Source organism: Dreissena polymorpha, chromosome 13 (genome assembly GCF_020536995.1).
Source record: "Dreissena polymorpha isolate Duluth1 chromosome 13, UMN_Dpol_1.0, whole genome shotgun sequence".
Lineage (NCBI taxonomy): Eukaryota > Metazoa > Mollusca > Bivalvia > Myida > Dreissenidae > Dreissena > Dreissena polymorpha.
Window position 1 is genome coordinate 2,753,789 of NC_068367.1, and position 23,467 is coordinate 2,777,255.

The 23,467-nt window shown below is 33.0% G+C and overlaps 1 protein-coding gene across 1 annotated transcript; it reads left to right on the forward strand.

The window, feature by feature from the left end:
- The first annotated feature begins 4 nt into the window (after positions 1-4).
- On the forward strand, positions 5-17,237 carry LOC127856570 (fibropellin-3-like). The gene is made up of 10 exons (XM_052392866.1): positions 5-147; positions 10,516-10,605; positions 11,507-11,617; positions 12,016-12,132; positions 12,472-12,585; positions 13,358-13,477; positions 14,605-14,718; positions 14,851-14,973; positions 15,704-15,811; positions 16,771-17,237. Exons 2-10 carry the CDS (start codon positions 10,533-10,535, stop codon positions 17,145-17,147), a joined length of 1,257 nt encoding a protein of 418 aa, XP_052248826.1. The 5' UTR covers positions 5-147; positions 10,516-10,532; the 3' UTR covers positions 17,148-17,237.
- Positions 17,238-23,467: the final 6,230 nt, after the last annotated feature.

Consider the following 23,467-nt stretch of genomic DNA (forward strand, 5'->3'; position numbering starts at 1 on the left):
ACAGATTTAACATGAATTATAAGGCAAGTGTTGATTACAGATTAGTTTATTTAGCGAGGCTTCGAAAGCATGAGTTACTAGCCATAACGAGTGAATAATTTGTTTGTGACGAGATTATAAATGTTGGACGTTTGTTGGTTTCGGGAGGTAATCGTTTTTGATTCACCATTTATGAAGTATTTTAATATGTTCACGAGTTGCAATAGTACAAAATAAACCCATGTGAACTAATAGACAACACCGTAACATTAAATTACTTCAATATCAGCTTACACTATTCATAAGCAATAAATCAATCAAAGAGTCTCTTTTGTAGTACAATTCGAGTGAAAATCTGCAACATATTGTATGTTTCTGTCCAAGTTTAATTGGCATTTTTTAGGTTTTTTTTTCTTATGGGAAAATAAGGCTCGATTGGTCATTGTCGGCTCGGGTACTACTTACATGTACGACGGGTACTCTTAAGTATACTTACATGTACCACGGGTACGGTAAATATACTTAAACGTACCCTGTCTATATCAGACTGTACCCGAGTTGTATTCCCGCCCAAAATCCGATGTCGTAAAACGCGCTACCGATTACCGTAAAACGATGGCGCCTAAAACGATATTGTTTATCTTAATTTAACCCGAGACGTAGATAACAGTGTTATCTACGTCTCTGATTTAACAAACATCTCTTTTAAAAAATGCATCAACATGCTTTTTTAGTATGAGTTTCGATAATATAGAGGCCATTTAACAGAAAATTTGACATAAATGTGAACATATTTATTTAAAAAAAAAAAAAGCCAACAACGACCGATTTAGCGTTAAAATTCCCGGGTACGTTTTAGTATATATACCGTACCCGGGGTACATTTTAGTATACTTAGGAGTACCCGGGGTACATGTTAGAAATAAGGTACATGGTGCATGATCACGTGACTTTATGGGGTTCACAAATGGATGTTAATGGATGTAAACACACCGGGAAGTGTTTTTTATCCAAATAACTTGTTAAAACATTTGTTTATAATCCTTTCAACTAGTGCATACAATACAGTTCTCATGCTAATTATGGCAATGTGAAAATCATCAGAATTACCTTATTTAATAAGCCTGTGTTCTTGGTCAAAATATCGCTGTTTAAAGCAATTTATATACACGGTTATGCTGCACGCAACGTGAAATTTTGGCACCGATTTCAGACGCTTTCAATAATAAATTCTTAAATCTTAAGATATCGGCACAAACTGCAAGACAAACTGTCTTTTATGCACTAAAGAGTTTTGCAAACATATTTGAATAACTTGAAATATTTGCAAAAATAAATTTCTGAAGGGTGTGTTTTCATTCTGTCCAGCACATCTGTAAACCCCGTTGATCATGCGCCCTGAGGTAGCACGGTATTTAAATTGTAACGTGACTGAGAACTTTTCGTATTATGAAAGCGAATAGCATATCATTAATTAACTGATATAAAGGGGCCTTTTCACGTTTCAGTAAATTGACAAAATTAAAAAAGAAGTTTCAGATTCGCAAATTGTCGTTGTAGTTATAATTTTTGTGAGGAAACAGTAATACTGAACATTTACCATGCTCTAAAATATCCATTATATGCATCTTTTGACGATTTAAAAACCTGAAAATTTTAAAGCTTTGCAACGCGAAACGATGGAATAATTTGGAGTGTTTTGTTGTTGTAGTTATATTTTGTGATACTACGAATATTGCTTATATATAGTATAAAATTCATGACATATCGAATGACCGCAGATGGCCGAGTGGTCTAAGCGATTAACTTTTACTTCAGGAGTCAGTGGTTCGAGCCCAGTTGAGGGTTACTTTTTTTCTTTCTTTAATTTTATTCTTGTCTTTTACTTGAGATCCAATGTATTAATATAAAGCATTAAATGACAAACTTCAATACATGCCAAACTCTGTGAAAAGGGCCCTTTAACGTCTATTATAAACACAGAACTTATATAATCTACTGAAAAGCGATAACTGTGCATAACCGACGATATGCTTGCTTTATGGTATACTAGTAAGCAATACGTATCACATCAGACCTTTCTCCCAGGGCCTTTAAGCGCAACGGTGCCACTGTGCTAGCCTTTTTCAAATCAGGACATACATGTTCCAATATTTCAAAATAGTATCTGTTTTGTGCTTATTTCCAATCTGAAGTAATGTAGCATTCAAAAATGTGTACATGTTACAATCAAAGCGCTGAAGGCACTGAAGATGTTCGCTATTGCATAATTTAACACGCAATTCATTTTTGAAAATCAATTTTGCAAGTTTGAAATGAACACACGCCATTCAACTTTATAAAGTGTGTGTCATAGCGCACGGGTCGAGTTTTGTGTGCACTTTTTATCATCCTTATTATTTCATAGAAATAACTAAGACAAAATAAAAACAACATGCTTTTTGGAAGTTCTGAAAGCGTAGAAAGTATGATGAAAATGGTAATGATAACTTAATATAAAGAAAATTTGCAGTCACCATCATATTAAAGGATTTTTTTTTTCTAATATCAAATGACTATCTCACCAAGAATATAAATTTCATAATGAAAATTCCGTGTACAAAACTTTTGATTTTTGACACCATATACAAATTCAAAATATACAATAATCTTCGTATCTTGTATATGGAGGAATAAAAGTATATAAACATTGCTGTTTATGCTTTACTTGTTACCCGAGCAGTTCACACGGTGTCAACAACGCTAACATAAACATAGGTATAGAGCACTAATCCGCTTTTAAGCATAGCTGTTTCAGTTTTCATCTTAGTGACTTTTACATAACGCCAACAGACACGCATGAATATTTTCGAATATTTAATAAGCTGATTCGAGATACAACCTCTGAATTTTTGCTACATCACTGCGTATGTGCTCAATTCAAAGGATGTAGCACTGTTCAGTGTAAGGAATTCCGGACTACTCTCTGTATGCTCAAACGACACAAATTGTGGCCCTGTTACAATTACGCGTTACAATCCATCTCACAGAATTTCACTTTCGCCTCCAAGATGAGAAAACAATCATTAGCGAAATAGTATAGTGTCACGATAAGAGAAAATAGTTTAATTATCATACCACAATGTTTGCCGTACTTGGTCACCACGTCTGGAAATCATTCCTTAATGTGTTGATAGGCTGCCATTATTAACAAGTTTGCTATTTTCAATTCAATTTTGTATCAAAAAGCATTGTTCTTAAATGTGGCATTTTCAATTCGCAATGAGATTTGTAATGACCCTCGTCATGCGAAAATGGGTTTTATTCCATATGCGCCCATCATACAGGGCTCGAAATTAACTTTTTTTTCTACTTGCAAAACATTGCGAGCAGCTTTAATACCAACTCGCAAAATCAAAAACAGTCTCGCCAATTTTGCAAGAAACATAAAAAAAGTTTGGACATTAATTTAGTACTATTAAAACAAAATAAAAAGTACTTAACATACACATTTTATTTCTGCAATCATACAAAGATATCAGTTCCTTGGACCATAAGGGTATAATTTTCAAATATAAGTGTGTCGTGTTCACTCAGAAAACAAAGTTTAAGTGTCAGTTTGGGATATTTTTAATGGGTTTTCAAATATTGAAAAAAATCAGCTATGATATCGTGTGTTGAGTGCGACGTCACCAAAATACAAATCAACGGTTAACTTTGCTTTATCTTTCGTAATTTTATTCCCGTCTGTAGGCAAAAAGAAACTAATTATGTTTGGCTTCGACGCCATGTCTGTTCAAGTTCAATGAACAAATGTGAATAGTCGACTGTTTCACGTTTTTTGTACCAATACTATCCGCGTATCTGTACTATAAGCATACCAGTCTACATACAAGGTGCGCGCTTCCGCATACAGGTATTCAGGCGTTCTATAAATTGACCTACGGTTTAGCGTTCATGACGTCGAGTGCATTTATATTACTAGTTTTTTTTTCCACTATTTCTTTACTCGCAAAAAAATACTAGTGGCTTAAAACTTAACTCGCAATCAGTATTTTACACTCCCATTTTGCGAGTGTGCGAGTGTTAATTTCGAGCCCTGATCATATAAATAGCCCACTCAGCTATCCCTCCTTCTGGTAAGGAGAAACATAACATATTGAGTGATTTTAAAGCGAACAGCATCGCCTATGGCCTGACTGCGCAAAAGCACATGTTGGGTTTAACAAACGCTTTGCGAAACGCATAAGACCCATTTTCGCATGACGGCGCTATTGACGTGTGATTTAAATGTGTCGATAGAAAACTGCGTTTAAATCAAATATAAACATACGATATATTTCGATAGTGAAGATAGATACTCATAACAAGGCATATGAGGACACATATGAAGTGCTCTCCCGTAGTATATTTTTTATTTACTCACACTAATGTGTGGTTTGACAATGCTAACACACATTTCATGCGGTGAATATGCAGCTTACAAGTGAAAAACACAACACAATAGTTTAACTTTTGTTTAATTGTATTTAATTATTTAGAAAAGTAAATTGCTAACTTTATTTCAAAGTCAGCGTATACGCCGACTACATTTTTATATTAAGTTGTTTTCGGTTTTAGCGATTTAAAAGCATTTTCGAGGTTGCCTATAGTATGCCTGTAGTAATTGATGAACTCATATCCAACTGTCTATGTATTGAGAACTGTGAATATAAACTAACCTTCTACTATTGCATTCGTATTATTATTATAAATTGTTTGTTATATTCGGGTTTAGCAATTATGAAACTTTTTTTTGTCTATCGTATCGCTGAAGTTATTGTTGAACTTATGTTCAACGTTTTATAAATTGAGAATATAAATAAGCGTCAACTTTTTCCCGAATCTCTCAATTTACGACCTGTACTACGTCATTGAGTTGTATGCGAGAGCGTAACCTATTGCGTTGTTATAACCCGTAAACTTTCATTTGTTTATCGACAGGCGCATCTATTAATAGCCTCATATCATGAATGCCAAAACACCCGCGAAAAAGAACCACGTGACCAAATAGGACGCAAAACGCAAATACCATGCGACTACGACTTTTATTATGTAAGAACGCTCCGCAATTCCTTTGAAGCCGGAGCCTTGTGATTGCTATTACGTAAATAATTGACCTCTAACTGAAGTAAGCAAAGGAAACGCAGCACCTAATTGACCCATTCCTTCTATGTGCGAAGGCAGATTGAATTTTACTAATGTATGGTTTGCCTATTATAACACACATTATAATGCGGTAAATATGCGACCAACAAGTAAAAAACACTATAATTAAACTTTTGTTTTGAATTAAGTTATTTAGAAAACAAAATTCCAAACCTTATTTCAAAACAGCAAGACTACATTTTTTAGAGAATATTATTGTTATATTTAAATGTTTTTTTAACAGTTTCAGCGATAATGAAACATTTTTATGTTGTCTATCGTATCCCTGTAATAATTGTTGAACTCGTGGTCAACGTATTATTAGGCTTTCTTCTTTCAAACAATAAAATTTATTTTTAAGACCTCGTGGCGTCAACCAGCTTACCTATCGCCTACAGATGTCCTAATACAAATAATTGTGAATTCACTTTTTATTACCATTTGTTTTAAAACTGTTCATTAAATTAGGTTAAATTGTTCGGTGTTGAAGTTTTGCGATTTTGATTTTAAAACTGATTTCTGATACATTTTAAAATGAATAAATCTAGAAACAAATCTACTATTTACCGAGTTGTAAGTTTTTATAATGTTAAGAACATACTATTGTTATAAGGACTCATGTCACATATGTTTTTACATCAACACACACACATTGGTTACGCAATCATGCTTTAAGTAACAATAAAGATCTTATTACTTTCTTTATATTTGAATACTTTTTTATTCTACACCTGTTTAGCACAAACTTCGAAGCTTAAAGTATTTATATTTCGAATACATGTATTATGAGATGTAAAAAGCTGGTCAGCTTACTAGACAAGAACTTTATCACTGTTAAATAGGTTTAACTGACACGTTTTTGAAAATTATCTAACCTAGATTTGAATGCGCTTTATCAATCACAATATTAATTTAATATGACAGTTTTATAACGTCATAAAATATATAAAGTTTTTTATATGATTTCAATGGTTTTGCATGTGCTTTGGTCCAAATACTTTAAACGTTTCTGACAACGACTTTGTTTTGGATTAATTCACCATGGGCTAAAAAAGGCAAAACAAAACAATTAAGCCGCGCCATGTGAAGGCGGGTCATACCCGTTGTCTTGCCAGGAGCTTCCCTGTCCGCTATAAAATCACGCAAAGTTTCGCAACCTCCGTGCAGAGATTTGACTTGGACTAGCAAAGCTGTATAATATTCCTGCATTCATTACCAACCACGTGATGAAAGCCTAGCCACGAGCTACAACAATTTTACCGTTGTTATTTTTACTTTTTTTTAATTTATATAATTAATTTTTAATAATGAACCAAAACGTATACACTATTTTCAAAAATGTAAAAGAAAATAATACTACTATTAATACTACTTTTTATGATATAATACTCAAACCAATAAAATAAAATCGAACCAAATTTGGTAGGATTTTATTGTGTTGGCAGAGATTGTATGTGCGAGAACGGAATGACAAGTCTGCGTTGATATTGAAAGTTTTGAAGTCTCATTAGCGGACAGCGTAGCTCTGACCAGACTGCAGGACTGTGCAGGCTGGTCTGGAGTTACCCGTGCCGCATAGGGCATAAGACTTTTTTCGCACGACGAAATACTTAATTTTGTAACATGAATCAGTATTCCAATTCAACTACAGTTTTACGCACTGAGTCAGACATACATTGTAATAGCTGAAAAACGATTTCGTGGGGTCTAGTTTTACGTTTTAAGTTATGTATGTTTATTTTTGTACAATACACTGTTTGATTCAATAAATGGTTGCATGTAAACATAAAAGGTGTAAACTTGTTGTGAATCATTTTCTTGAGTCTTAGCCTGAAATTAAGACTGCTATGTTTACGTGGTCCTTCAGTGCTAGTGGCTTATGTGATGATCCGGAGCGTGTCCCAGCAATCATGGCTAATAAATAACGCCTCCCCTCAACGGACTGGCATCCTAACTTTTACCACAACTGTTTTGAAAACGTCAATAGTCGTAATGAAAACGAAAATGTTTTGTTCTAATAAAAATCCGAAAGCAATAAACGATCGTGCCGAATTTTTTTATCGCGTCAACGCAGCGTTCCAACCACGTCCATCGATGTATGCAAACTAGTTTAGTTCTGTTGTTTAAATATGACAATGTCTTTGTCAATCGCAAGGTACAATCCAGTTCAGTAGTTTAAAAACGTTAATAAAATGCACACGAACTTTCCATTTAATGATTTAAAAAACTAACTTAAAAAGATTCTTATATTTTTTTTCCATGTTGTTGTACGTGGAAATGGTAAAACGTCTGAATAACTGACTTGCGTGCAACATGCCAAGTGCGCGGTTGCACTCATGAATATTCATGCGAGTCATATTAGTTTTGAAATAATTTTATGTTTTTTTGTGGTGTAAGAAACCACCTAGATTAATGGGATTGAAATAAAATAAGCATTATATTGCGTTTAACCGTTAGTTCGCGCACGAAGATTACGCCATACCTTCCAACGTCCTTAAGCTTCTTATCGTTACGGATGAATTATTATGGCGCACCAAATGGGTCGAAACTTTAACTTCTGCTGCAGCAGAAAAAAAATGCTGCTCGAGCAGCAAATTGCTGCTCGAGCAGCATCTAGATGCTGCTCGGGCAGCATTTTTCTGCTCGAGCAGCATTTTTTTTTGCTGCAGCAGAAAAATCCTGCTCGACCAGCATTTATTTTTAGATTATGGCATCAGCCAATCAGAATCAGATTACACATAGGCATAAATCATGTAACGTTGGAGCAATTGATAAACCAAATTTGCATGTTCCTACATGATTTATAGATTTTAAAGCTTAATTATTATTTAATGAACAACTGCGAAAAATGGACGAGAATTAAATAATAATTTATTAAAACACAGATTATGACCCTTTTGCAGTTTTTCTAAAGAAATTGTCAGGTATATTTCGTTTCCGTGGATGTAGCTTATGTCGTCCGTTTGTAAGCTCAAATTTGATTGGCTGACGGGTTCAAGGGCTTATTCTAAAAATAAATGCTGGTCGAGCAGGATTTATCTGCTGCAGCAAAAAAAAATGCTGCTCGGGCATTTTTTTCTACTGCAGCAGAAGTTAAAGTTTCGACCCCTTTGGTGCGCCGTAAATTATTGTATCGTGAGGTTACCAAACATGTAGTAAAATGAGATCATTTACAATTTTAAATAAAAATCGTTACTAATATCTGAGATATTGAAATTTGAAAGTGTTGCGTTAGAAAATTTTCCAAGTGTACATCCTAAATGTGTATGAGAGTACAATACCCCTTCTATACATATTTAAGAAATATTGTTTTTATTGTCGCTGCCAACTTTTTGTGGGGATAAAGTATTAATCAATCAAAATGAATCGATGAAATAAGCGATCCAAACAATTGTATTGTCAGTCAGTGACATCAAATTGATTTAATAATTCAAATCGAAAATGTGAATACGATTTAGAGGTTTTTCATTATCTTTTTATTTTCAAATATTTTCAAGTTACCCGCTGTCTATCGCTCAAACCTAAATTCCTTAAGTGAGAATCTAAATTTTGTTAATATTCATACAAGTAAGTTTTTTTGCGTCCTAGTATATATGCTATTTGAAGCACGCCGATTTGAGTTATTTATTTGAATAGAAAGATAAGTTAAAATGTCCAGTATTCGATATATGATAATTTTCAACTCGTAACCGTCAGGTTTACTGATTTCCTTTTTTCAAAATATTTTATTTTATTTCATAATTGCATTGGACACCCGTAAGTTATATCATCATCGTTATCATACTTTGCCATGTTGCAGATATCTTTTCTTCTGTGTGTATTATTTGGTTTTGTAATTTTACCAATATTTAAAGATTTTTATAGTTATTCTCATTATCATTTTGCCTTAGCCCTTCATAGAGGCAATCTCAATGTCGATGAGTCAAACACATGCTAACAAAACTTTTTCTAGTTTGATGATTCATATTGTCGCATACAATGCCTTTATTTAACATAGTTTGACAACCAAACTGATCAAATAAACATTTTTTTTCTAGCGAGTTTTTGCGAAGTTGGTCTATGAAGGCTATCTCTTAAACAGCAACGATTCAAAGTAATTGTCAGTGATTTAAAATAAAAAAAATCATGATTGAATATGCTTGCCATTGTCTTATCATCAAACAAAACTATTTTTGTTCAGTTGGATTTTTTTCCACCGTTTTCAACAACATTTTGGTTACAATCTATAACGTGCCCATCCACATGCCTTTTGATGGGTATTTTCCCCATATACACGATATATTTATACGTCGATAACTGTGTTTTAAATATCTATCAACACCAACCACTTCTGGTACGAAAAAACAATAAACAATATACGCAACACACGCGATTTGTTTTTCACATTATTTAATGGGGGAATAGCATAATAATACAGTAGTTGTTGTTATATTTACATCGTTGGTCCGTATATCTCAGTGAATTGAGTTATTCTTTACAAAGTGGTCTCACAATCTGTGAGTTCTTACACAGGAAACGTACACGCTTAACAGTGTCTTTATACAAAAGTAATACATTGTACATTCAAACGCATAAACAGAATGAAGTGCATAAATGCATACATTTTATTGCGTTTTTCTCAGACTTCTCTGTAACTCACTTGCGCTCAACAGTTTAGAATGTTGCATGCTTTTAAATAAAATGATCATTGGTCAGCTAAAATCAATATTGATGAGACGGTACTTTTACATTTATTTTGAATGTGTAAACCTTAATATTTACGTTTCTTACGTATATAATTATTGTAATGGTTATTTACACATATATTCGGAAATTATTGAGTATGCCAATCTTGTATCATTCAGAAATAGACGTTAAATGCAGTGAATTTATTCAATATGATTTATGAAACATATTAACAGAGGATCCACCAATTGTTATCGTAACAATTGCTTTGTAAAAATACGAAGTGAATGAATACCGACATAATAAACTTAAGACACAATTTTTGGCATTTTAAATACAGGAATTATGAAACTCTGACCACTTAATATACTCGAAGTTAAATATGCATCCTTTTACAAAATACATAATCAAACCAGATTAAAGACAATTGTTCACAAGAATAAAATAGATAACATACCAACATAGCTAAACTCGATCATCATTTGTAATGCGTAAACATCTATTGATCATAACCCATATTCGAATAATATTTGAATGTTTATACATAGTATGTAAAGTAATTTATCAAAATTAACTGTCAGAGTATAAGATAATAATCCACCAAATGGTCGCCCATAGCGTTATCTATGTAATTACATTTTTGATTTCTTATAATGGATAATACCACTGTTGATAAATAAGACCAGCCACCTTTTGCTATTGCAGACAAGTAAAGTGTTGAAATGAGGAGAGAAATCAACGAAATGGGATTCCTCAGACTGTTCTGTTTCCTAACTGCTATTTCATGTTCTTCAGGTAATGATTATGTTATTATTAACTTAAAACTTAAATAAACGCATAAGAATTTTGGACGAAAAGTCGAATTCACAAATGTATGACACCACTGGGGTTAATAGTTATCATAGCTTTATCCTTTTAAATTGTTTTTGCTTTAATGGTTTAAAATTGAATTGGTCAGATACTAATTTTATTCGCCTCTCATATAATACAATAAATGCCGTATAACAATAATACAAATAAATACTATATGTTCATTTAATACGCTAGATATAAAGATATGATTTGTTACTTACAATTGAATACAAATCGCCGTAACAATTAAAGTATTTTGTATATTCAAATAGCAGCTGCTAAGTGTAAACCATTATACATTTGTCCATCTTTGTAACTTTGAACTGCTGAGAAAAACAATTAACCAAACATAGCGAAGTTTTTCATCTATCTATCATTTTCATTCATATTTCTATTGTTTAATTTTCATCTATTTATGTTTTTTTCGTTGAAATGTAACATTAGTAGAAACGAGATAAACATTTGTTCACCTTAATGAAACGGTGAAAAAATGCGACTTTTTTTCCTGATTTCGTATAATAAATAATACAGATCTTTAATAATGCCGGTCCATCTTGCGATTATCGTTGATCCCCTCTCTTGGAGTGTTCACCTTATTGCCCCGTTGACACCGAGCCCTTGTTCTTTTCATGAAACGGACCCGAGAGTGTCTTAATACATATTTAAGGTTTAATCTTACGCATTAACGTGTGTCACATTTTTTCGAAAGAGAACGATTTCAAGTGTGGGAAAAAATATTGCATGACACAGTCGTAAAAATATTATTTTCTGAAAACACTTAACAAATGAAATTGAGAAAAATATTTTCCCTTAATAGTGCACCGAATTATACTGATTGTTTCAGGGAGAAATTGCACTAAAAACAATTGTCTGAACGGTGCAACATGCAACGAAGATGCGCATGGGCTGTCCTGTACATGTAGTTCAGGATACGAAGGCGATTTTTGTCAAAATAGTATGTCTTTGAATTAGCGGTTTTCAGGAAGTATTTATTGGTTCGTAGTATAATCCAACTAAAATTAAAAAAAAATTTGAAGATTAAACAATTTTCTATTATAATGTACATTAACAACTGGAACTCATTTTGTCATTGATGGTTAATATTCAGATCCATATATAGTAACTTTGTTTGTATACTATTATCTTCAAAGTTCTGTCAAACTTAATCAATATACCGAACTTTTAATAGTCTGATATGTATAGGAGAATACGAATGACTCATCGCATAAAAAGGAACGTTTAAAATTACTATTTACCCACTTATAATAAATATTCTTTGTTTCTGTAAGCATAAGTAAAACAAATATTGCATTTATCTTTTGCCATCTGCTACTGTGTTTTCTCTTTCGACAGAGGTAATAAGTTGTACACCAAACCCTTGTGCTAACGGTGGTAGCTGTAATACAGGCGAAAACGGAAACCTTTATTGTGACTGTACCACCTCTTTCTACGGCTACAGATGCACACTTGGTTAGTTATGTTGATTTCAATCAGTTCCATAATATTTGGCATTTGGAAATTGCATTGTCTAATATCTTTATAGCGAAGTAAAGTATAATAATTATGCAAATGGCGCCTCATAAATAAACAAGATTATGAAAACATGAAACATTTCCATTATTTGCTTTCGTAAAATCGAAAAGTATATTACATACGAGAAATCTTCCAAACGTGCTTGCAGTTGATCGTTTAAGGATATTACATAACACAAGATAGTAACTTTAACATTAAAATAAGATTCGAGAATGTTTGAAGATACGTTTAACCTACATATCGTATCTGTATAATCAACAACGTCTTTTACAACAGAAATCGTTAATTGTGCGTCAAATCCATGCGAAAATGGCGGTTCTTGTAGAGATGAAAATAACTGGTTCAGATGTAACTGTAGGCCTGGGTTCAATGGCGAGTTGTGTCAATATGGTATTGTATGAATTGATTATTGTCATTATTTTAAGAATTATTCATAAAATATATTATTAAATGAAAGCAGAAGTACTCAGTCTCTGTAGTCTAATGTATGGTACACGTATGTTTGTATACGGTAATGAATGTTCAAATGACTAGTAACATTGCCTGTTTGCTCCGAATCATTTTCTATGAAATGATGCAACGTGATTTGAAACGAGTAAACACAGTTTTATTTCAATAGTGTAATTTCTTAATCTCTAATACACGACTTCAAACGAAGAATGTTAATCTGATAAATTAAATATTTTTTACTGATACCATTGACTGCATGTATTTTACAAAACAATAAATTCAAAACAACAAAGTTTACTGAGACGATTACTTGCATTTAAAATTGGGTTTATATGTGTCATGAATTAAATATTAGCTGCACATAATCGGTGTGTAGGTGGGTCCTATTAGTGTATATGAATTAATTTTCAACTGTATAAAATAAATAAGTATATAAAACTCATATTATATTTTCTGGTACAACTTATTTTGCACCTTTATTAAATTTTGTTCAAGTCACCGACGTTTTATTTTGTTTTGTTTTTTTCAAATATATCACTGAGATGGTATATACTTTCTTCAATATAACTGTATTAAATTATGCAAGGCGCTTCAATTATAAACCCTTAAACATAAATTGTCTAGAAAAATATTGAGATAAACGTTTTATTTTAATTTCTCTTTTAATGATCATGAAACCGTCTTTGAAAAAACAAACAACCATATACAACAGAAACCATCACTGTCAATTGTGCGTCAAATCCCTGCGAGAATGGTGGCTCTTGTACGGATGCCTTTGGATCGTTCAGATGTAACTGTAAGCCTGGATACTATGGCACAACCTGTCAATATGGTACAGTATTTAACAAAAAATAAACATTTAATTCAACAATAGTAACATATTGAAAAAAGTATACTTAAATATTTATTTGCCTCGATAAACTCATTTAATGTCTGATTTGGTATCAATGAATGAGTTATACTGAAAAGTGTGAGCACCATTTGCATCACACATCTATCGGTAAAGTTTTGTTTGTTTAAAGATTTTAAACGATTCAATGCAACTTGAGTTTTTACAACTGAATTATTAACCAACCAATAGTTGACAAACTCAGCCCTTGATTGGCAAATCGTTACTATTTTTTGTTGACATGAACTTTACAAATAAGACCATTTTGAGCTTAATGTTTGCAGTGCATTTAACCCTGCTTGCAATGATCGTTCGAAGGCGTTGAAACCACTTATACATTAACCCATTTTAATGATTGTTTCAAGGTGTTAAAAACAATAATTATCGATTAAGTTGTGTTTTTTTTATCGTTTGTGTTAAACGGCGAAGTTTCGGAGCTTTGTTTGAAGTTTTTTCTTTTAAACATTTTTATCGAAATTGGGGAATGACGTGTGGGAGAGGGGATGTCTCAAACTGACAAACCTTAAATATGCGCCACTTACCTAACTGATCATTATTGCTTATACTGATACGTCTCACATTGAAAGCGGGGTTAAGCGAAGCTCTAGGGGCATATAGGTTCGCTCTTATCTTACCGCGTATTCAAAATACAGCTAATTAAACACTGCCTTTATAGTACTTTTTTGCAGCAGGCACTTTCATGTACTCATTTAAGATTATTTCCCATATAGGTTTTATAAAAGTTTTCGGGACACACACAATTGACAACATTAAAGGACACTTTACCGTCATTTTAATTTGACAATATTCTATTGACAAAACTATTTTGTCATCAACTTTTAAGTTGACCTAAAAAGACAATTTTATTTATTGCGTCGCTACCGAAGCTGCTGCTTGCATACGTCCAAACTTGTTCACGTCTCGTGTTTTCAGAAATGAACTTACACAAATGATTAAAACATATGTATTTTTTTGCTACAGTTGTTTCTGTGATTGTATTTATATTTTTGTTTTCAAGAAAAGATTATAATATTTCTAGCTCATATTGTGTTGCTTACTTTATTGATAAGCTCATATGAACTGCTCATCCAACTATTGTAAGAATGGGGGAACGTGTAACGACTACGATCAACCACCGTCTTGTCACTGCTTTGACGACTTTTACGGAGACCATTGCGAGATATGTAAGCAGTCGCCATACAGCTATTATTTAAATTAATAAAGATTAACATGACACAAATGTTGTTCCAAATATTTATTTGATATTTGTATTGAGACAACACTTTTATGAGGAATGATTCTTCAATAATCTTCAGACTTTGGAAATTGCACGTCCAGCCCTTGTCAGAATGGCGGCGCTTGCATTGAAAACAGGCGGGAAAAATTTGAGTGCCATTGTGCAAATGGCTTTAATGGCATGCAGTGCGAAGAAAAAACAGGTGAGCGTATTCTTGCCAAGTAAATTACCGCACTTAAATAACACACCATATTTATCGCTATAAATAATACAGATAGTTGATTAACGATATCAATAAGTCATATAGTCATGGCGAAGTCGTGATAACCATTAAAAGTATACAATTTAATGTAAATGTTATCGTATATATTAGTTGTTCGATAACAACAAAAAATCTTAAACTGGAGCTGGTAAGTTAATTTTTTCAAATAGGTCAGGAGATTGTAAATGAGTTTAGGCAATCTGAACACACATGCAACAAGACAACATATGCACATGGGAAATCATAAGAAAGATATACAGCTTGTCGTCACGATTGTGATTGATTTTGTAAAGAGTGTGATTATTTTCAAATCCGCCATTTAAGTCCCATCGCAAAAGACTGAACTGCATACAAAATGGTTGATACACTGGTATTGTGATGTGTCATGCAACAAATGGGATTTACAAAGAACAAATCATAATTTACATGTTTCTTGATTTATGAAAAAGTAATCATAGAAACATTATCACGTCAGCAAGTTTTGTTTCCATCTTCTGGTATCGTATTTATATGCTCACTACATATTTGTTAATGTTTTTCTCATTTGTTGGACATCAGTGCATGTTTTTCTGCGATTTAAACAACAATGCATATACAAGCAGTTCCGATTTCTACGAGAGAGCGTTCATATGATGGTTGTAACTTTTCTGTTTACATGGTTTATTTACAGTCGATGGGTGTGATGTCGATACGTGCAAGAATGGGGGTTTTTGTACAGAAGGGGAAGGCGTTTACTGTGCTTGCAAACGGGGATTTACTGGAAATTGGTGTGAGATAAGTAAGTCAACAAATTTCAAAAATTGTTTGTAAAAGATAATTTACTATTCAGACTTGTTTTCCCCGCATCAAATCGTACTATATTGGAAGATATGTATAACTGACAGTTAAATTGCTTAAGTAAGACACAAACCTATTAGTGCATAAAATAGAGAAAAAATAATGAAAAGGAAGGCATGTGTATCATTTCGAAATGAAATGCCATATTGAATTAATCATGAAACTTCTTAACGGATTGTCGCATTAGTTTGAAAATGTGTTTTCATGTATTAAATAACTGAAATCACATTTCTAAAAGTTTTCAAGTTATTATAATACCGATAAAATGGGCATATACAGTTTTCCTTCCCTTATTTTTGCTCCTGGGAACTTTAAGCACAAAACTGTATGCGTTACAAGTGCACCATGAAGGCTATTTTGTTTTACAATCTCTTCGACTATTCGTTGGCTTCAATTTTACATTTATGCCTTAAAAATATGTAAGAACTTTTCCAGGTTATTTGCCACGTTTGTTGAGCATTTGTGTCTTAGAATTCTTCCATTGCTTAAATTAAATATTCCAATGGGGAAATTCTTAAATTTTCAGTTCATTTTAAGGAAAGTTGATTGAGGGCTTAATCTGCAAACATTAAATAACGTTGATAAAATATGTTGTTTAACGTTTTGGTTTTATGTAGACAATAATTGCTAAAATATGTTCATTAATTTGCCATTAATGCTTTCTATGCTTAAGGGTAATGATTTGCATAATCCGATCAGTCTTTATTATGTTAAGCATTGTTAGAAGCAGAACATCTGCAAAACGTTAAATAACGTTTATAAAATATGCTTGCTTAACGATTATGCAGCATTTGTAAATAGATAAACAATTGCTAAAATATTGTAATTAATTTGCCGTTTACGCTACCTTTGTCTTGGGAAAATGATTTGAATATACAAATCCACCTCAATGATTTTAAGCCCCTGTTGGAGGCAGTACCTTTCCATCTCCAATAACTTCGTCGTCCATGGAAACCGTCAACAAAACAAACTTCACTAAGACAACAATGGTTGGTGTACCAAAAATCACGACTGACGCCGCCAGTGCCGGTAAAGAAGGCAGTATACCTCCATCCACAAAAGCCTCTTCGGCAATGACAACTGTGAATAAAACAGAAGTCAACATGGTAACGTTGGTTGATGTTGCAAAAGTTACGAGTTACGCCGCAGGCGCCGGTAAAGGACAGGCGCAGATTGGACAATCATGTTCCTGCAATGGATCGACTGTTCTACAAAGACAGAGTTATGCTGCCATCATCTTCGCTTTTCTTATCCGCTATATATTTACAGTTCTTTAAGTGACATTATAGCAATTGCGGATTAATTCACTGATATAAACAAATATCCTGCTTGGCTACTGCTTGAGAAATAAATTATTTGAAATGATACCCATGAATTAATTGCCATTTTTTAAATTGACTTCTCTGTTTATATTTAAGTATTTTCGAACTTTCCACTGCATCAAACAAACCTTGAAAATATGCTTGATTGAAATAGAAACCCGGTATGCTGATAATGTAATATTTCCATTATTATTTTTTATACAAAAATAGTCTTAAAATACTGTTGACCCTACTTTTTTACTTAATGTTTTTCTTTTGTTTTTTTCTGTTTGCACATAAATTCATGCACATAAAACAGTTTTCAGTTACAATGCAATAAATGTTTATATTAACCCATTTATGCCTAGCGTCTAGAAAAAAGGCCTTGGCAAACAGCGTAGACCCAGCGGAGACGCCGCATGATGCGGCGCCTCATTAAGATCTGCACTGTTTGCTTAAAGGGATCTTTTCACGCTTTGGTAAATTGACAAAATTGAAAAAAGTTGTTTCAGATTCGTTAGTTTTCGTTTTAGTTATGATATTTGTGAGGAAACAGTAATACTGAACATTAACCATGCTCTAATATAGCCATTATATGCATCTTTTGCCGATTTTAAAACCTAAAAATTATAAAGCGTTGCAACGCGAAACGATTGAATAATTTGGAGAGTTCTGTTTTTGTCGTTAAATTTTGTGAAACTACGAATATTGCTTATATAAGGTATAAAATACGTCAAGAATGTGTACTCGGCGGAATAGCTCAGTAGGCTAAAGCGTTTTTACTTCAGGACTCTGGCAGGGGTCACTGGTTCGAAACCTGCTCCGGGCAATGTTCTTTTCCTTTTTTATTTTTTTTCTTGATTTTTCACTGGAGCTTTTACGATCCAATGTTTACATTTATCAATATAAAGCATTTAATGAATAAGCTAAAAAAAATGTCAAAATCTGTGAAAAGGCCCCTTTAAAGGAATTTCTGTAAGAAATATTCTAAAAATAGAAATAAATATACTAGAAATCTCTAATTTTTGAAATAAATTGATCCAATTTAGAATGAAAATAAACAGCGTCTCCCAACAATTGCGCACGTGGTTCTGAAGCTTTTGTCCATGCCATTGACATCCGTGCCAAGGTTGCGAGTGTTCTCAAAAACAAGTCGTCTTGTTATCAAAGCTCGCAACCGCATCAGCCTCAAGCTAGTGCTTAGTGGACCGAGTCATTTACTTGACCAAATGATCACTCTTGTGTTGTGCATGTTCAGCATATACATGTATGTTTGCTGATTTGTTTGAACTTATATGCGTTTACGCAGGAAAAATGAATACAAAACACTAAGGGCAATAAGGGCACTAAGATGTACCAGACACAAGTGCAAGCCTCCTAATCTGAGTTTAATAAACGGGTGTTTGGATGACAAAGCATTCAATAAGCGCTCGTTATCAGATATCCTGTTCAATTTAAACTCTATGTAGTCAAACACGAAAATATAAAACATGTATATTGAACAAAACTTTTCGTTGTCCGTGTTTGTTGCTATTTAGCCAAAACTTGAATCTACTTCGCAAACGTTGTATATGAGTGTTATACATTGTACTCATAACAATGTTTAAACTAATGTAACGCCTTTGGTGATTGGTTACTTCATACATATATTATATACAGTTGAGTCGCGTTTTAGGAAAACTGTGCGTTATGAGTGTGCGTAGTTTAAGTATTGAAATATATTCTTCATAAGTACTATAAAAATATCGAAATTAATAGAATATGAATATTGTTTAGTTTGTAAACCGCTGCTCTCTGTATCGTAGCTAGGTATACCTTTCGGAAAACACGCTTATTTTTGTTTAATGAATAAATGCGAATAAATGTCTTAGTATTAGCTAACATACAGTAACTTATGAACATTTTTTTATCCGAGTGTTGCAGCAAAAGACATAGTACTGATGAGATTAATAACAATAGGATGTGTATTAAAGCAGTTAATGCAGCTGTATTTTACATTGTACGAAAGTAGTTTACCCAGCATGAATAATCAAACTATTGACCGATGACAGAAAATCTTGATACAAATGATACAAGTTTTATTAAGAATAGGCGAGTAATATCCTTTTTCTTGATAAGATTATAAAAGTTTATCAGTGCTAGATTAGCATAATTTCATTAACAACCACGTTTTAAACGGCACTATAACATGGTGATAACTTATAACGGTTTCATATTTACATGTTTTGAAAGAAAAACTATTCTATTTAAAACACGTTATACTCATGTTTAATAGTTTATGAAAGACAAATCCTTGTTTGAATTTTTTATTTCTTAGAGAAAGGTTGCGTTTTCTGAAATCATTTATTCACAAACAAGCACTTTAATTGCGAAAGACGCATTAAAACAACGATATATAATTAGTTCATAGCATTACTACATAGATCAAAATTCTCATAACACGAAAAGTCTGTTGACAGAGGCACCAGATTGAGTTGTGAACAGCTATAAAGCCACTGTCGTAAACTTCATCTAAAAATCTACAATATTTGTAAATTAAAACAGTTCTACAAACATTATCTGCTAAATTATTATTGCGTATGATTTATTTTAGAAATCCAATGTGCAATGTTCATAGTAAGACACTTGTAATGTTTAGTAATCAAATACACCCTTTTTTAGATCTGCATGAAACCAAATTAATAAATACTATACCCTTTGATCGAACAATTTTTTATCAACATTTGATCGGCTTTAATCATGGTACACTGATCAATTATGATAATAAATCAAGAGATGTTTGTAAAAACGTATTTCTTATCGACCAACTAATGAATATATTTCACATGATGAATATTCAGCACCGTACGACACCATCGAACCGACACCAATACGGCTTGTACATTTATGCTGATATGAGCAACTTTGTTTAAAAAATATATTAACACCATTTCACAGACGATTGTATAATTGGACTCATTTACTCTTTGCAGTGCCGTACATCTCCAATAATAAGGTTATACATGTTTTGAGTTCAGATTGTATTTTATAACAATTTCACTGCTCCGAAAGTGATGTTTTGTATGTGAATACGGTACTAAAATACGATTGTTCCTGTTAAACTTCATTGTGTTTGCCACCGTTACTCAGATAATTAAGCCTTTTACCTCAAAATGGGACCGATTTACTGACCAAGCGACCGACGGAACGCTGAAAAGCAATAAACCAACAGTTCTTCGTCCAATACTACTTGTCAAACTTACTAAATCAGTTCGGAATAAACTTCGCTGAATGTTTTTCTGTACATTTAATTATGCATTTAAAAATCTACGTTTCACTGCATGATACCAACTGAAACTCATTTTGTGTGTGCATAACTCGTCGAACACATAACAAACAGATAGTGTATATCGAGTTCAGCTGTGCGTGTAGTACTATCGAAACATAACTACTTAAGTTTTTAGGCTGCACTGATTTCTCTGCAATAATGTAGTATTTGAAATTGAAATTCTATCATGAATTGATAGCACCTATAAAGCTAAACAGAAAACAAGAAACATATTATTGAAAATTAGTCCGAATGGACACGGCCATCAGCCACTCAGGTTGTTTGTGTACATATGCTTAGTGTGTGGAAGAACTTTTAAATGTACCTTTATGGACGAAATTTAACGTTTTTTAACGTCTCATGTTCGTGCGTGCGCTACTCCTACTTATGGCTAAACGTGCTGCAGCGTATATCATAATCATTTCACTGTTAAATTGTTTGTAAGGATATATTACCCTTTGTAGCTTTGTTTATTTTAAGTAGTTGCTGCGCAATTTTTCATTCATTCCACATGTGCATGTCACCATGCGAATTTCATGATACATTCGCGCTATGTCAAGCATATCTGTTGTAGAGCATGACGATTGAAACTTGGGATTAAATATTGGTATCGGGAGTTATTGCCCTTTATTTTCATGGTTTATGAGGTAAAATGCAAGTGAATCTGATTTAATTGCATATTGTAAACAGTGCAGTAATGCGCTTAGATGGATCTCTTTCTTTTCATAAAGTAAATAATGTTAGCTCTCGGTTACAAACATGCAAGGATATATCTATTTATTTTAATCATGACAAATTCTAGTTTTCTAAATTTGACAAAGTGACCCTGTGAAATGTTGACCTTCCTTTTTGTGTACACTTTGTCACACTAATATTTTGTTTTTGTACATTATGGTTACATATAGGTGTTCATACAATTGTAAAAGAACGCTGTACATATAACTATTGGTAAAAAATAAGGCAGCAATGCGTCTTTAAAGCCTATAATCGTATAACTTAAAACTTACAATTCTAAAAAACAGAAATGTAAATATCGTTGTTTCTGTCTATCGGAAATATCACTTGTCGTGATAAAAAACAGTTCCTGTCGCTGTCAGAATAAGATAAGCAACTGCGAAATATAAGTCCCATTCAAAATATATACCTAGCAATTCCACCATAATCTACTATTCTGAAATTAGCTGTTAAATACGACATGTACATACATAATGCTATCTATTAAATATCTGAATAGTATAACAATATCATTAAAAGTTAACATTTACATACAACTATATAAACTGAAACTGAAAAAAACTGAAACTGATTTATTTATTAAATGCCTATATATATGCGTGCATATTCAATGGCGTTGTACATGTTAATATAACATAAAATTCATAAAAGTTACGAGGTAACAAGCTGACACCATATAAATATAGGCAGTAAGTAAAATCTGATAAACACTTTAAAATAACCAAACTAAATAAATAAAAGAAAACACTACTTAAATTAAGTAAAAAATAAATAAGTAGATAAATAAATAATGAATTAATGATTGAGTGCACTGATTGTGGGGGTTAAAACACACATTAAATACGCACATTAAAAAGTTTATACAATTTAAGACAGTGTGTCAAACTTCCTAAAATAAAATGTCTTCAGGTTTCTTTTGAACAAATCTAATGTCTCTGACTGCCTGATCGCTAATGTAATAGTGTTCCATATTCTTGGGCCAGCCGTCCGGAAAGCCCTATCGCTGAATGTTCGTCTTTTGTTTACAGGGACTTTGTAGCTCATCACGTTTTTGTCGGCAGATCTCAGATTTCGCTTCGGAAATTGGAGCGTAAATAGTTCCGTTAGATAAGCCGGCGCGTTTCCGCGGGAATAATTGTACATAAAGGTCAATAGTTTGAACTCTATTCGGGTTTTTACCGGTAGCCAATGGAGATCGAACAATGCTTGCCTGGAACTATCGTATTTTTTCCGATTTAGTACTAGCTTTGCACACATATTTTGAATTATCTGCATTTTATTAAGATCACACTGGGCGGCTCCATACAATAAGACGTTTCAGTAATCTAGATGTGAAACAACTAATGATAAGACAAGAATCTCTGTGGCTTCACTTGTTAAATATTTTCGAATGCTTTTGATTTTAAAATAATTAAGCATGGCTGTTCTACATTTACGCGTTATATGCTCCTTAAAATTAAGTGTTTCATCTAGAAAGGCACCGAGATAGCATATAAACGTTTGTTTTGGAATTGCATCATTAATAATGACGACAGACTCAGTCACACACTTGTCAAGTTGTTTCTGACTAACAAACATTATAAATTCCGTTTTTGAGTTATTCATTATGAGCTTATTTCCATCAGCCAGTTGTTAATGGTTATTGCGCAATCTTGAAGGTCTTGTATTGCTTTGCGTTCCATTGATGGTGTTGGAGTAAAGCGTATATTTGCAGTGTGATCATCAGCGAATCCATACACAGAAATATGCGGCGGAATGACATCGAAGAGCGTTCCTGCGTATGTTAAATATAGCCAGGACCCGAGACAGCTTCCTTGTGGTACAGAACACTGTAGCTGGCGTGGAGCTGACATGGTTGATTCGATTTTGACACGGTAACTTCGCGGTCGTATATACGACATGAATCTGCTTTGTTTTTGCTCAAACACTCATCAATTTGGTTCTTAATTACCTCCTGATATTTAGTTATGTTACGTTGTGCAAAAATAACTGAATTGTATATAGGTGTATTTGCATTATTAATAAATTCGTTTAATCCAAACGCCTTTAAAGTGACGTAGTTCTCAGACAGTCGGTTATGGACTACTCAATTGTTTGCGGATATGTATACGACAGCCAAATACATGTACTTATAGAATTAACGATAGACATACAAATCATTTTGCTTCTTGCAAGATACATTCATTGTCTACTTTAACCTTAAAATGCAAATCAGAACGCAAACTTCGATTGATTTTCCATCTGAAATATCAAA